The sequence below is a fragment of the Eretmochelys imbricata genome, chromosome 7 (assembly GCF_965152235.1).
Source record: "Eretmochelys imbricata isolate rEreImb1 chromosome 7, rEreImb1.hap1, whole genome shotgun sequence".
In the NCBI taxonomy this organism is placed as follows: domain Eukaryota; kingdom Metazoa; phylum Chordata; order Testudines; family Cheloniidae; genus Eretmochelys; species Eretmochelys imbricata.
In genome coordinates, this window is record NC_135578.1 from 8924099 (window position 1) to 8940509 (window position 16411).

The 16411-nt window shown below is 42.8% G+C and overlaps 1 protein-coding gene across 1 annotated transcript in view; it reads right to left on the minus strand.

Moving 5' to 3' along the window:
* Nucleotides 1-15689, minus strand: part of LOC144267444 (uncharacterized) — a 96005-nt gene extending 80316 nt beyond the window's left edge. Inside the window, exons 1-2 of the mRNA XM_077821425.1 lie at nt 15588-15689; nt 10569-10684 (exon numbers count right to left, since the gene is read on the minus strand). Of these exons, the coding sequence (XP_077677551.1) occupies nt 10569-10684; nt 15588-15667 (196 nt within the window). The 5' untranslated portion in view covers nt 15668-15689. The remainder of the gene's footprint in view (nt 1-10568; nt 10685-15587) is intronic.
* Between the last annotated feature and the right edge of the window lie 722 nt (nt 15690-16411).

The window sequence follows — 16411 nt, forward strand, 5'->3', positions numbered from 1 at the left end:
GATGATGCCCCCGCAGGAAAATGAAAGTGGAAACCCCCAAAGGAAGGTGGGTCAGATACCAGGTAATAGAAATGTTGATCCTGGAGTTGCCTGCTCATAATTTTTTTGTATTCTAGTGAGTACTGTTACAGATTGCTATCCAGGAACATAATGAATGTTGAGCGTGGCATCCATTCTTGTGCTGATGGATATCATTTCCAGTCTGATGAGAAGAGATTACCCTGCTGAACCCAACAAGACATGCTTAATCTCCCCATTTAGACTCCACTGTCCTCCAGGGGTTGTCACTTTTCTGAAAGAATGCAAGATTACCGCAGTAAACTAAAAAACAGACAGCTGCATTTCACTGTGAAAAGCAGCACTTGGGAGAGGCTCTTTGACCAAAGCAAAATGCCAAGGAATCTGTTGACAGCTTCACCCGCTATAAATTAGCTATTCTTTGGTTTACAGAAACAGAGGTCAGGACAAGAAATATTCAGACATATTCGCGAAGAGCCTGATCCAAACCCACTGAAGTCAATGAAAAGACTCATTGATTTCCATGGATTTGTTATCAGACTGTAGGCTGGTATTTGTTCAGGGTGAAATTCATCCCTGTGCCGCACAAGGCCTACGTAACACTTAAGTGCCACTTCAGAGTCCTATTCTGAAGTTCATTCTAAGGCCCTTATTCGATAACCCGGGGCTACTCAGGTAAGCGCTACTCAGCATGAATATGGGTACCCGAATCAGGCCCTAGAGCAACTTCCATCTTTCCACACAGCAGTGATTTGCAGCGCACTGCACTATGAGGTTAAACGACTTGTTATAATTGAGCCTACAAATTTACCCTCATTGTGAGCGCCACTGTAAAAAGTGAATGAAAGTTCATAACATGTCACAATAACCAATAACAATAAGTGTTGAAAAGGGAGTCTGAAAACCTGAATTAGTCCAAACAAAGAGACTCCTGATATAACTGAAGTACTGGGTTAAGATCCTGTCTGGTAAACAAAGCGTGGAACCAAAATTCAAGTAACCAAAATTGTTGTGTTGGAAATTAGGTCTAATTGGTGGACGAAATAATAAGGGGATGAGCAATTCCACCATTGCTGACTAAAAGAAGGGAAGAAGTGAGTTTTCCTAACATGAGTACCACCCACATCATCTCTTGAGATGCTGGGATCAGAATGACAAAGGCTCAGTGATGTTACAGTTACTCCTGGGGGAATTCTGCATCACCTCATGTGCACAGAATTCATGTCGCCCACAGATTTCTTTACTTCCCCGCAGAAAAATGACTTCTGATGGGGAAGCAAAAGGAAGCAGCAAGAGTAGTCACATATCCCTTCCTGGCAGCACAGGCAGGTTGGTTTGGGCACCCGGAGCAGCTCGTAGAAAGGTAAATCACTGCTGGGGTGGGGGTGGGGGAGAAAGATGGGCAGTCATGCGTGTGAGAGTGACACACTGTCCCGCTCGCTTGCTACTGTAGCACGCCCAGCGTGGAAGGGCAGGGCTTTGGGTGTTTCTGAGGAGGTAGGAGTGGGGCAGGCTCTCTCCCCTCAGGCAGAGCAGAGTGTATACTCCTGCGGGAATTCTGCACCACTGCACAATTTTGCAGAAATTAACGTGCGCATGGAATTCCCTTTCCCCCACAGAAATGGGCTGCAGTGCTGCTAGCTGCCACTAGGGGCCACTAGACCCAGCAGAGCCCAGCGCACACATAGAAGGCACTGCTGGGGGAAGGGAGGGTTCCTGGCAGCTGCAGTTCCCAGCATGCCCTGAGGGACGGAGGGTGATAAGCAGGCAACTGCATGCCAGCCTGGTAGCGAGCATCAGGCTGTTTCTCCCTCTGGGTCCCTGGAGAGGGAGGGGACGGGTATCTGGGATGGGAGAGAGGGGCACTGATGGGCTCTGGAGGGGAGAGGGTGTGGGTATCTGGGGAAGGGGGCCCTTGTGGCTGGGCTCTGGGGGGAGGGGGTAGAGAAATGGGAACTAGGTTGGCGTAGGGTTTTCTTTAACTCTCTGCTCCTGGGGGAACTTTTGTGAGTGTCGGTCTTGTTACAGACATACATGCTGACAGGTATTTTGAAATAAATTACCCAAATAATTGAAACCTGCATGAATATGTAGTGCTGCTTTGATCAATAAAATTTGAAGAATTTTGCAGAATTTAAAAATAGCGTGTGGGATTTTTAGTGTTTTGGCACAGAATGTCCCTAGGAGTATACAGTGAGTCTCAAGGAATGTCCTGACCAGACCAGGCCAAGAGAGGGACTGTGATGACATCACCAGTTCCACCGGATCAAGATGAATCCCAACCACCGCCTGGGATGTGAGACTGCGTGTGTGTCTCTCTCTCTCACACACACAGAGTACTTTTCCTTCTCCATCTTATTTCTTCTCTTTCCTATCCTTCTCCTTTGGCCTTCAGTCTAATCAGAGACTGGCTTAGCCACCCAAGACTGTATATTTTGCAATGCTTCTCTGAGCCGGTGACCAGAGAGGCTGCTAAAAGCAATGCCCTAAACAGCCCAATGCTGGAACGAGTTCGCCAGGTCTCGAAGTGGCTGATGAGACATTGTGCAGTGCCTGTGGTTTTCCAGCAGCGAGGCTGCATGTGAGACTCAACACCAAAGATAGTTACATTTTCTATCTTCACTGTTCTTTTCTTTCCCCTTCCACGTGCATCTCGTTTTATCTTCCAGGAAACAGAATCAGACTTTAACGATACAAGCTCCAGCCCATCCCAACTCACTTCTCCTCCTTTCCCCAGAAAGGACAGGTATTACCATCTCAAAGACTGTCAAACAAGCCACTTTTCCTTACAAAACCTCTCCAGTTAAAAGGGAAAGGAAACAGAAACCTAGGATATGGTTTAAACAAAAGCCTAAAGGCATACTTTACATTTGAAATGTGTCAATGCTTTTTCCATCTTTTCTGTATCTTTAATAAAAGGTTTAAAATGATTTTAATGGTATTTTTGCCATGGTACTAAGCAGCCCTGAGGTCTCTGTATATCAAACCCTGAACCTTGTTTAAAATGGTTTAATGCTGGACAGTGACAGGGTCATGTTAAAACTTTTGACCTTTTGGGCCTATGTAGAACATCTAAATTAAAGCAACAGGTCACCTGGGAAGCCTGTAAGAGCCAGGAATCGAATTGGAATTGTCTGATTTCCAGTTCAAGGCCCCAGAACCTTCCTTCCTCCCCAGTTCTGTCTTCACTAGAAATACTGGACACATTAATGACTGGTTGACTTCCCCGGCACACCTCACAAGGTTGTCATGGGTGCCAGCCACCATCCAAGAAGTAAAACCTGCTCCCCCTCATGCTCCATTGCTACCATGCTCAGTTCACTCATATGAATGCTGAAGAGGAGATTCCTTTCCATTCTGGCTGAGGATTTTGATTTATCAAGCAGGTCCAGGCTCCAGCCACACCAGCCTTCTAGTGCAACAGAAGAAACTGCTTCCATTCCCTTCATATTTGCATGATCCTGCTCTTTTACAGCTTTTTCTTTTTTTAAAAAAAGCCCAAACAGTTATAAAAAATAGATCAGGCAAAGAGGAAAAAAAACCCGCTTGGTGAGGACTTTGGTCAATGAGATGTGAGGCTGTATCATTTATTGCAGATAGCTCGCTTATAAAAAATGACGCTGTCAATGTAAAATGAATAAAATAAGTCGGTATTTTCACAAGCTTTTCCCAATGGCTTTAGAATAAGGTCACCTTGATATTGTGGGAAAGAGCATAATTTCAGCCTCGTGCTACACAGATTGCTACACTGTAGTTGGCCGTGTGTATGTTAAATGAGACAATCATTCAGAAAGCCCCCCTTCCTTTGAGAAAGGACAGTATTTTTTTCAGGATCCTGAAACATGTTATGCAAAAGCTTTGCATTAATCAGTTAATCTGTAATTTTTTCTGGCTTTTTACAATACACAAGTCTATTCACATACGATCACATTCCACAAGGCGAAAGTGCACTTTTGTGGAAAACTACACCAGAGGCTATATTTCACATTATAAAAAGACCAAATTAACGTTGAATTACTTCCTAGTGGTAGCAGACCCATGCATCCAAAATGAAGTCTTTGTCAAAATCTATCCTCTGCGTACCAAGCCCCTATTGTTATTTAAAATGAATAAACACTACAGAAAATAGGAACAAGGTTTTTTTCCTTCTATTTCTGCTCATAAAAAAATTTCCCGCAGAGAACTCTGTCTTTGTAAAGGGATCCTATTGTTAAAACGGAGTTGCCTTTCGCACTTTAGTACTTGAAGAGCCAGGAGTTCATATTGCGGCTACCTTTATATTTGGTAGCAGTGTAATAAAACAAACACTGAATAACAGGTTTCAGAGTAACAGCCCTGTTAGTCTGTAGTCGCAAAAAGAAAAGGAGGACTTGTGGCACCTTAGAGACTAACCAATTTATTTGAGCATAAGCTTTCGTGAGCTACAGCTCACTTCATCGGATGCATACTGTGGAAAATACAGAAGATGTTTTTATACACACAGACCATGAAAAAAAAAAAATGAGTGTTTATCACTACAAAAGGTTTTCTCCCCCCCCCCCCACTCTCCTGCTGGTAATAGCTTATCTAAAGGATCACTCTCCTTACAATGTGTATGATAATCAAGGTGGGCCATTTCCAGCACAAATCCAGGTTTTCTCCGGGAGAGGGGAACGCGACCTGGATTTGTGCTGGAAATGGCCCACCTTGATTATCATACACATTGTAAGGAGAGTGATCACTTTAGATAAGCTATTACCAGCAGGAGAGTGGGGGGGGGGGGGGAGAAAACCTTTTGTAGTGATAAACACTCATTTTTTTTTTTTCATGGTCTGTGTGTATAAAAACATCTTCTGTATTTTCCACAGTATGCATCCGATGAAGTGAGCTGTAGCTCATGAAAGCTTATGCTCAAATAAATTGGTTAGTCTCTAAGGTGCCACAAGTCCTCCTTTTCTTTTTGCGAACACTGAATAAAACATTAAGACATAAGAGGAGCTAAATGGAACAAAGGGCTAAAGCATATTGTGCACTAACCATGTCTGCCTCATGGAAATACAAAGGGCTCACAATTCTAATTAGTAAAATGCACAGTTATGACTTAGATCATGAGACAGACCTTCCTGTCTGTCTGCTATTCTGCATTATCAGAGCTGGTTTTTAGCATCACAGGGCCCTCTAGTGGAACTGAAAGGCTGCTGGAAGTACACTTTGACTAAAGCACCTTCAGCTTGGAACGACGACTGTCCCCATACATGCAAATGTCATGGGGAGAACCACAGCAGGAGGGTTCTTGCCAGAAAGCTGCATTGTTGGTGGCATGCATTGCATGACTGCATTTTTTGGAATCTAAGGTGTTCAATCAAACACATAGGGTGAAGTCTAGGCACCAGTGAAGTCAAATGAGAGTTTTGCCACTGACTTCAATGGGAGCAGGATTTCACCCATGAAGTTGACAGTCTTCATGGCTGAGCTGAACTGTTGTCTTGAGTCTGCAGCAAAAAAGCCTGACACAAAAACATGATCAAGAGAGGAGAATGTCCCTCACTGATCTTTCTAGAAAGATACATTTGAATTTCAGTTTCAGTGACAATGACATTTCAAGTTCATAGGAATGAGAAGGAATCTCAGCAGAGCAAACATTGTTAGACATATACACTGAAACACAAATTGCAGTTTTGTGCTTAAGGAATGACCCTCTATTTTTTGCCCTTCTGGTTACAAAGATTTCATTTGTTCTGCTGGCTGCCACTCGGCTCCCTAATCCACCCCAACAACATCCAGTCCTTCACACACACACACACACACACACACACACACACACACTCTTTCAGACTTTTACTGTGTTGCTACACTACTCTTTCCCCTGTTTCTGATCAGATTCCCAAAACCATACCCTACTTTACTTATGTAATATTTCCCCAACACCACACACACACACCCATTAACTCCTGATAGCAGTTAGGCTGTCAGCTATAGTAGGCCGTTATCTTGTACTTAACTAACCACTAGAGGGGGACAGTACACACTTTGCCCATGCATTACACTAGCTTTTGCCAGGCTGATGATTCTGTTCAGCAAACCAAAGCTGAAGAAGCAAAAGGGGGTTGGTTAAAGATATGATTTTCCAAACATTCTCTTCTGGTGCTGCAGACAGTCTGCCAGTCCATCAACGGTAGCTCTTTGCTCCCTGCCCATACACATACAACACTCGCACACACTAAATGACAGGAGGTTCTCGCATGGCGGACGAAGGACTTAATTTGATGGTCCCACTGCTAGGCAGAGCTAACACCTCCCAGGAAAGCACTGCGAGAAGGGGGAAAAGCACATTTGAAAAAGCCACTTCTTTCCCTAAGCCCAGCAAGCAAGAAGGGAGAGTCTTTGTTTTCGATGTCAAATGCACTCCTGTATTATTCATTAAGATGGTTTGTATAAAAACCAAGCCTTACATATCTTGGTGTTCCCTATTCATGCATCACTTAAAAAATGCAAAGTAGAACACTGGTGGAATCCCAGAAAACGGTCATCAATATGAGTACAATCCTGCCCCATCAGAGTTTGCAAATGAAAGCTGGCCCTTGCATTCACTATAAATCGCTGTTCCTGTGTAAACCATACAGAGCAGGGCTCTGCTTTAAGGAGTCGCTAGAGAAGGTTGTGGGCTTCAGAGCACGGATTTTCCATTGCTGGGTAAGAACAAGCCAAGTATTATTTGGTCACACTACCCAACCACTTGCAAGCAGACCCAGGGTGGGAGCACTTCAGGTAGCTAGTAAAGGAACAAGGCACAGCATGAAGAAAGCCAAAGCTACTCAGTTGGCTTGTGATAGAGGCAGTGAACAAAAAATAACTGACCTGCAAATCTTGCCTATAAATTAGCGGTTACCTGAGAAAGCATTTATTCCACACATTCTAACTTGCCATCTAGGACTGCTGAACAAAGACAGAAACGATACCTTGTTGGAGTAAAAGTGGCCCCACCCCATTCCAGCACAGTATAGGGATGATATTTCTTCCTGCTCGTTGCTTATTTACCTCTGTCTTAAAGCATGTTTTCGAAATGTACGTCAAACAGATTACACTATTTTAATTACAAACAAGCCCAAGCCTCTATGTTGGGGTCAAGATCAGGATCGCGGAGCTCTAGTTTTAATGCATTGTATCTGGACAGTCTGTTCTGTGTTGCTGCCTTCCAGCAGTGAAGGATGTTTTGCAAAACAAAGGGAGACAGAGCAGTGGGGCAGTACAGAGAGAGGGTGCAAAGATTAACCCTTGGCTTTTCTAGTCTTCGTATTACTGTAGTGCCTAGATCCTATTTCTCAGACAAGATGTTCCAGGATACCTTCTCCACTTTGACAGCATTCTGCTGATTGCTGGCTTCTTATGGACAGAGTCACTCGTGCAAGCGGAGTATTGGTGAGACTGCTATAGAACTTGGTCTGGGCCATAAAGAATACAAACACCAGTGAGGTCAATGGGAGTCTCTCCTTGAATCAGGGTCTTAAAAAGGGGAGGGGGGGGAACCTAACAGGGTTTTCCAGCTTGAATCCTACCAGCCCCTGTCATTAGGGGTTAATCACCCCTAATTAATAATAATAATAATAATACCAGTAATAATACTGGTATTTGGATCTACATTTTCACAAGTGACCAGTGCTTTGGGAACTTGAGACATTTTAGGGGGCCTGATTTTCAGGGGTGGATGCTCAGCACTTTCTGAAAGTCAGGTCCTTTTAAGGTGTTTCAAACTGGGCACCCAAAACCACTAGTTTCTTTTGAAAAGCTAGGCCCCTGGGGGATACTATGAAACATGCTGTAATGTTACCTGTTCAGTGTGCATAAGCATTTCTCAGAAGGTGTGCTGCCTCTCCTTCTGGAGTCTATCCAGACCAAGCTCTGTGGACTCCTGTTAAAGTGAAACTATTCTTAAAAGGGAGACTGAACATTACTACCTACTGGCAAAAGGTTCCTCTTACACGATCACATTTGAAAAACAGTGGTGCTGTTTTGGGGCTGGAGGGAGAAGGTACAAAATCCTCAGAAGTTGCTGGAACTAAAGAACAGCTCTTTGGGAGCAGAATGTCGGGAAGGAAGGTCTAATCTGTGAGTCTCTTCCCCTCGATCATTCCTGGTGTACAGTGAACTCGAACACAGAACACAGATGGTGCAGTTTTAACTTTTGCTCAGATTTCCATTGTAATGTCACTGTAGTGAGACATATTTCTTATCTCCCCATGTGAGCAACACACTGCAGCTGTTTGACAAAGGGGCGAAGGACGATTTCTGCACTGAGATGAAAGGTTGAATTTGTTCTTATGCCCTCTCAGTGCCCCCATGGTTAACACTTTCTCCCAGCCACTTTGAAAGCAGCCTATCGATGTTTTCCTAGACCTCCACCCAAGAATTGGGTCATGGCTTCTGTACTAATAGATAAGTTTAATCACTTAAATATACAGTCTTATATAAAACAAAGGTCAAATTCCAGTTGAATGGGAGCTCTGCCTGAGTTCGCACCACAGATTCTGGCCTAATTTATCATAAAAAGCAAAAGTTTAAGAGTCTATTAGTTGTATGTGTCTTGGACCAACCCAAGAGTGATCCACTTAAGCAGACTGATGTAATTTTCAAGTAGGTTGCTTATACTCTACAATAGCTGCTTGATATGGAGAGAAAGAATTTTTTTGTCAACTCAAAATATGCAATTAAGTATTCTGACATGCAAAGTGACATCATTTGCACTGTTTCATAAACACCCATCATGCATACACATAATAGATGTTCTCTTCCTGTCACAGGTATTTCCCTTGGGATTGTCTGTAAAGTGCAGTTTAAAAGGCATGAAAAAGCTAATTTTTACAAGGCTGTGATTGAATTCTTGGTTGAATGACAACATCTATAGAAGCGTGTTTTCCGACTGCTAATTTTCTTGCATTCTAGAAAGAAAATTCAACTGTCGTGTCGGATCAGGAACCTGCTGCTCAGAAATGACTTTTCAGGAGAGGCCACACTCAATTGTCTGCATCCAATCCTTCCCTCGGTCAATGTGCAATTGTCTGTAACCAATCTTTCCCCTGTAATGTGAGCCATTTCCACAGAGGAGGAAAAGGACTACCTGAGAGACAAGGGTAGCACTAGATCATCCTATGATGTTCAGTTAACTGAAGTAGTGCTGAAACTTTTTAGCCAGGTACAGAACGTTTTACAGTGTGTCTTACCTAATTAGAAGGTCATCTATCAGTTGGTGCAAGCAGCAGCAACCAAGCACTTCCAGCACACGTACGACCAAGCTATCACGTCTGTTTCAGATCAGATTTACATCCAACCATACATATTAGGCCATATCCACAGCTAGTGTAAATCAGTTCATTCCTACTGACGTGACTGGAGCTATGTCAGTTTTCCCCAGCAAATATCAGTCCTAAAATAACTAATGTTTACCATTTCTTTTCTGTTTAATTTCCCATAAATCCTACTACTCCGGGCATCAAAGTGAGCTTGAGACCTTTTCTGTACAACAGAAAGGTTAAATTGCAATAGCTCATGAATCAATCAGTGCACTCAATGTTTTCAAGTTGCAAAAACAGTGCCAGGTAACACATAGCAGCCTGATAAAGAGGCTTCACATGTTGGAGAACCCCAGGTGATACCTGGGTGGCAGCTGATTGTTATTTATAGTACAAATCCAAGTTAGTGCTTTGTACAACTCTTCAAGACGCAACAATGCTGATTAGCATGAGCATGTAGACAAATACAGCAGCTGTATGGAGTTCAAATCCAGGTTGCTGGAACTTGTTTTAATTAGAGAAGGGGTTTTGGCAAGAACACAGGGATCCTTTAGCTTCCACCTGGACAAATCACTGGAAGAGGCTTAGGAAGAACATCAATGTATTGTTTCACCTGAAAGATGGAACCTCTAACAAATGAAGCTCCACTTTCTAGTACTGAACAGCAGAGTTAGCACTGGGAATGAGCCCAAGTCTGGGAATCAGACTTGAGCCAGACTTGAGGTTCTCATTTAGAGATAATAGTGCTACCATCTAACACAGCAAGAAATCAACTTCCTCTTCTGATTCAAATCATATCTTCTCACTGTTTGCCTCAATACCCATGCTAGGGAAATGGATAATATACAGTAAGGATTAATTTAACAAGAAGGGTATGGGTAATTTAATGGAAGGATTGACTCGGGTAGCACTAAGGGCCTGATCCAACAGGAATCTTTCCATTGATAAGGGCCTACATTAACAGGTGGAAGCTATATTTTAGAACAGAAACTATCCGTATAACTGTTTAAGATTTTAAAAAAAAAAGAAAAAAAAAAAAAGGAAAGTGATAAAAAATAAAGTCCCAAAATCTTAACAACTGTGAAGTTGCTCCAAAACTGCCTTGTGAACAGCACTACATAAAATTACAACAACTCTTTTTTGCTGTTATTTTAACCTTTCACACTGATTATAACACATTGTCAACAGCTTCATCAATTATCCATGGCTAAAAAGTGGACTCTAACGTTCTGCAAGTGTTATTAATTGGTCTCAGTGGCATGTAATGAGTTTAAAAGCTCCTACCTGTGTGCCCTCGGGGATGGTGGCTAGAGGCGGACAACAATTTACAGCACACCATTAACACATAGACCAGAAAGAGCCAGTGAGATAGCAGCATTGATTTGGCACAGAATCTCATCCTGTAGGCAGAAAAGAAAGCAGCTGCGTGAAAGAACAATATAACTAGGGAACAGTGTAAAAATGCTTCTCGGAAGAAGAAAGCTGAAAAGATGCCGACGAGTGATTGAAATGGTTTATTACCAGGTAATACTGACAAAAATCAAATTCACAATTGGGTTGGGATCAATTCCTTGCTAAGTGTGTTTCATCATTAGAAGCGCTGCAGTGGTTATTGACACACCCATGTACGTTCTTAGTGACTTCATTAGGTTCTGTGAATCTGAGGTTTAAAAGTAAGAACCTTGCACACTCAAAGCAACATTAAATTTAAATATCTACAGATTGAATGTTACTTTGAGCAGGTGAGGTCTTGAACTGGACCCAGCTCAGATTCAGAAACAGAACAGGAAAATCCCTTTATGATTTAATAAATTTTCAGAACACATTTTCAAAATAAAAGCTCAGCTCCCATTTAGGCACTTAAGTGAAGTAGCTGGGTTTTTTTTTTTTTTTACAAAAAAGACTCAGTATGCAACAGCTCCAATTGAGAATAATGGGGGCTGAGCCCAGGTAGAAACCTGGCCGCAATCTGCTTTGCAAGCATTGCCTACCACATCAAGGTGTTGGGGAACTTCTCCTCACAGCACTGCTGCAATATAAAAGGTCAGATTCCTGTATTCTCATTCATGCTGAGTAGCAAATTATTCCACAGCTCATTCCAAGGAAATCAATGGGACTATTTGAGGAGTAAGATACATTGCCATGTAAGGGTGGTAGAATCAGGCCCAATGGAGGGCAGCGTTAGAAGCCCAGGTCTTCCCGGCTTTCATTCCTCTGCCATGGCTTCCACAGTAGCATTCATCATGTGGAAAGGTAATGTGATCATTTTCTTAAATTGAATTATGATGATGTATTATTTATACAAAGTACCCAAGAGTGCGCTGTGCACTTGTACCCTTAGATTCCATCTTTTCAGCAAATGCTGTATGCGAGAATGTCTCAAACAAATTCAAAATTAGTTTATGGATGTGCATAAATTGAACTAAATACGGTTTTCAGAGCAGCAACTCCTGATCTGCAGTTAACCAGCATGCTGGGATTTGGAAAAGTCTACCTTGAGCATTCTTATTGATACCAAACCACCACTCAAAAAATGAACACCACAAAACTACATGGTCCTCTTTTTTTTTTTAGGCGCAGATTTCAGTTCAGCTTTCCCGACGCAATTGCAAGGCAGTTTGTTTATTCGATTATAAAGTCAAACTTTATAATCTAAAGGCTATAGTAATATAATCTAAAGGCTTTATAATCTAAAGGCTAAAGGCTAATCAGATCACGCAAGTGGGCGAACATTCTGAATGTTTACAAATTATATAAAGAGGAGACCTCACGAACTGAACACCTCGACCATAACAGCTTGAGAAAGCATTTCCATTTGATTTTAAACATTTAAAATACATACCCCATCAAAACCCAGATCTCATGTTTTCTCATTTAGAACGACTTGCCTCTTTTTCCTTTCCTGCATTTCCTTCTCCGCTTTTTCATTAGTGGCAATATTGGTACGGCCCAAACAGCTCACAGGAGTACTTTGCAATATCACAAACCACCAGGCTAAGAGCCTGTTGTAAATATATTTTAGCAACACCCATTATCTTACGATTGAAAAAAAAATACACTGGTGAAGAATTCAGAGTAACAGCCGTGTTAGTCTGTATTTGCAAAAAGAAAAGGAGGACTTGTGGCACCTTAGAGATTAACCAATGTATCTGAGCATAAGCTTTCGTGAGCTACAGCTCACTTCATCGGATGCATACTGTGGAAAATACAGAAGATGTTTTTATACACACAGACCATGAAAAAATGGGTGTTTATGATCTTGTTATAATATATATTGTAAGGAGAGTGATCACTTTAGATAAGCTATTACCAGCAGGAGAGTGGGGTGGAGGGAGAGAAAACCTTTTGTAGTGATAAACACCCATTTTTTCATGGTTTGTGTGTATAAAAACATCTTCTGTATTTTCCACGGTATGCATCCAATGAAGTGAGCTGTAGCTCACGAAAGCTTATGCTCAAATAAATTGGTTAGTCTCTAAGGTGCCACAAGTACTCCTTTTCTTTTTACTGGTGAAAAGACAACCACATCAGTGCCTGCTCAGCTGTCCTTGCAGCATCTGCCGCTCCCCGCAAATTTCTTTTATAAACCATCTTTGTTGTACGGTGACTATTTAAAAAGTAAACAGTGTCTATTGATTTAAGAAAATGGAGTTATACTTAGAGCAGCCAGACAAGAGTTTAAGATCTTCTTTAAAGGGAAGGAGATGTCTGCCTATCGTAAGCAGCTACCTGCCTCTTGAAGCCAGTGTGTGGTTACGCTGTGCAAACAAAGCTGTAAAAGGGGAAACACAGAGGGCCTGATTCCCATTTACACAGCTACAATGGTGTAAAAGGAGTCTTGGTGTAAATGAGGATCAGACCCACAAAATGGAGACTCACACTGGGCCATGCATTGGAAGTACTCCCCATGTGGAACTCATTCAGGACTGGGCCAGCTGTTAAACTTTGAGGAGCTCCATTTCCGCCGATCAGTCTGGGGTTTGAGTCACCTCTCACTTAAACCAGTCTGAATCCAGCAACTCCATTAAAGTGAATCTGTGAATCTGGTGTAAGAGGGATAATCAGTGTTTTCAGCTAGGGCCTGATCCTGGTTGAAGTCTATGGCAATCAGAAAAAAAAATAATAACCTACTCAGCTAGGCTTTAGAATCCGCTTACCTCTGCCAAGATAACTATAGGCCAGATCCTTCTTTTATTTATCCCCATAGTCTTCGAAGGGGAGTCACTGCCTAACAGAGAGCAGAATTTCACCTTCACACTTCCCTTGCTTCAAATGCCCCTGAATGCATGATCTGGAGCCCATGATTAGCACGGTGTTTAATAGTGCACACAAAATTGTAGCTTGGATATATGCGGTTATTCTGGTCATCAAGATCATTCAATTGTTCGGAGCATAAACGTTGGAAACAGACCAAACTATCTGCTGCTAACCCAATTCAGACCTCAGTTTCCCTGCTGTAAACCTGAAGGAGCATGACTGAAGCCAGCGGCGTTCCTGCAGACGCACAACAGTGTAACTGAAAGCAGACTTAGACCCTTAGAATTTAAACATTTGGAGCCTGATTTTCAGAACTGCTGGGCATCCACAACTCCAGGCGAAGTTAAGGGGAGTCTCCAAGATCTGACAATCAGGCACAAGGAGGCAGATTTTTGAAAATTCTTCCTACCTCATTTGGACATCTAAGTAAAGTGCTCCGGCTCCCGCAGCTCCCAATATTCTCACTGAGGGAGGAGGCTGATTCTCCATTGTTCTCAATAAAAGCAGCCGGGTGCTGAGCACTCTTGAAAACCTAGCCCTCATGTAGGTGCTTAAATGGAAGTTGAGCTCTTTTAAAAATCTGGCTCCAATTAGGAGTGCTGGACTTGGCTGAAAATCTGGCCTCTGCAACCTTCCAAGTTTTAGGCAGTGCAGGGAGGAGCAGTTTGCTGCCCACGGTATCATGCAATTACTCTCTAAAAAAGACAAAAAGTTCTTAAATGTACTGATCTAGAGAGAGGAGCCTGGGCTGTAGATGTGAATATGGAACCCCTGCAAAGGTCAGAGGAGGCATGAATCCAGGATTTCAGTTCAAGGCCCTCTTGACCAATATGAGACAAATTCTCTCACTGAGGCCTGGCCTACACATAATAAAAAAAATCAACTCCCTAAATGAAATAGTTATACTGGTACAAAATCTAATGTAGTTACAACTCGTACTATGGATGCAATTACACTGGTATAAAAGATGCCTTATACCAGCAGAGCTTATTCCCATTATCATATAGAAACAGCTGTACCAATATAAAACACCTTTAGACGGATATCAATGCATTGCCACTAGGGGGTATTGTACCAATTTAACTGTACCTGTATAGTTAAACACTACAACCTTTGCATGAATAAGAAAATGACTAAGGTGTTGTCTACAACTCACTAGTATAAAGATCTCTTTTAAAAGAAAAAAAAACTGAAGTGAGATGACACTAAATAATAGGAGGTGGGCATTTCACCACATTTAGCAGCAGGTGATGTCAGCAGGACAACTCTCTCAAAAATGAGGTGAAAGCTGTTAAGAAAGTTAAACAGTCCTATAACCAAGTGGCTGTGCTTGGCCAGCTTGTTGGGGAGACAAGGTTGTTGAGAAAGGAATGTCTCCATGCTAGTTCTGGAAGTGAACAGTATGTGGCCCAGGTCAAGATGCGGGCTCTTAACCAAGAGAGCCCGAACTGCAGCCCTCCAGACTGGAGCGCTGGGAGAAGACCCGATCCCAGTTTGACCCCCGGGGGATTTTGGGGTGGCAAAAGGGCACGGGCCGCATAAACCTTCCCACATGCGGCATGCGAGTGCTATTGACCACCCCCGACCTAAGGGAGGGCATGAAACTGGAAGGGCCTGGTGCAACTCCCACCAAGGAACGGGAGAGATGCTGGGGCATCCATGGGAACGTTGGTGACTTCGAATTTCGGTTAAAGTGACCCTGCTCAGTTCGGTCTCAAAGGGGGGAGAGATGTGACGAAGCGGGACTGTTCTTAATGTTTCCTCTGAGTAGTGTGGGGGTGCCTCAGTTTCCCCTATGCAGTTTCTAAGTATCTAGGTGGTGGGATAAGGGTGTATGATCGTTGCAGAGGGCAGGTATGTGCAGGGGTCTGGACACAGAGAATGGCCAACACCCTGTTTCCTGGCGACTGAGGGCCTGGGCCCTTCCCCCCTGCAAGGTGAGAGCTAAAGGGTTGTCTGTTCCCTTTGACAGATTCAAATGGGCATTACTGCTAACCAGAATGGCAAATCTTCATTGCCAATTCCAAAGATAAAAAGTTGTCTTACCTTGGGGATTTTGCAAGAATTTTGTTCCAGTCAAACACAATTATTTCAGTGCGATTTTCACAGTTATTCCAAATTCCCATTTGCAGCTACAAACAAGCATTTCTGCATTTCAGAAATTTTCCTTCACTCTGGGGACCTGCAGAGGAAACCAGATTAGACAGCAATTAGAATTTGGAGTGGTGATGTTTAATAGAGTTCTGTCAACAAAATCATTGCTTTACAGTGCCATCTACAATGCAATGAGAGTCAAAAGGCAGCAAAGTATTGGAGAGCTAGTTAAACTGTTTTCAAGTATACAGAGAAAACATTACAAGGCAGTTTTGAAAGATCACTGGATTAACTATGCAGAGATCATCCCATTCAAAAATAATAAATACAATGAATACAGTATTTGATCATACATGTAGTTCCTTATAGCCATAAGGCTGCCCAGCCACCAAGCAAGTTCTAGGGATTGGGAAGGGCTCCACACCCCTCTAGGACCTAGGAATGGCATTATGATCCCATGATCACCTGAAACATTGTCTGCTTCCTGTCCTGCTCAGGGTCTAAACCAAAGGCCATCGGCGTCCATGGAAAAAATCCCATTGACATCAATAAGGTTTGGATCAGGCCCTTTGACTTCAGTCTCTTATTCCATCAGGTAAACACCATGGGGCACATTCTGCATCCCACCTAAGCATTGCAGAGAGCCATTTGTTCTCTCCCTGTTCCTCAGCAACCTGGCCCCAGTGCAAGATAGAGCTGCTCCACGCAGCTGTAACTTCTATGCAGGCATAACAGAGCTCCATTCTGCTGGGCCACCTCCCCACCCACCCATTGTC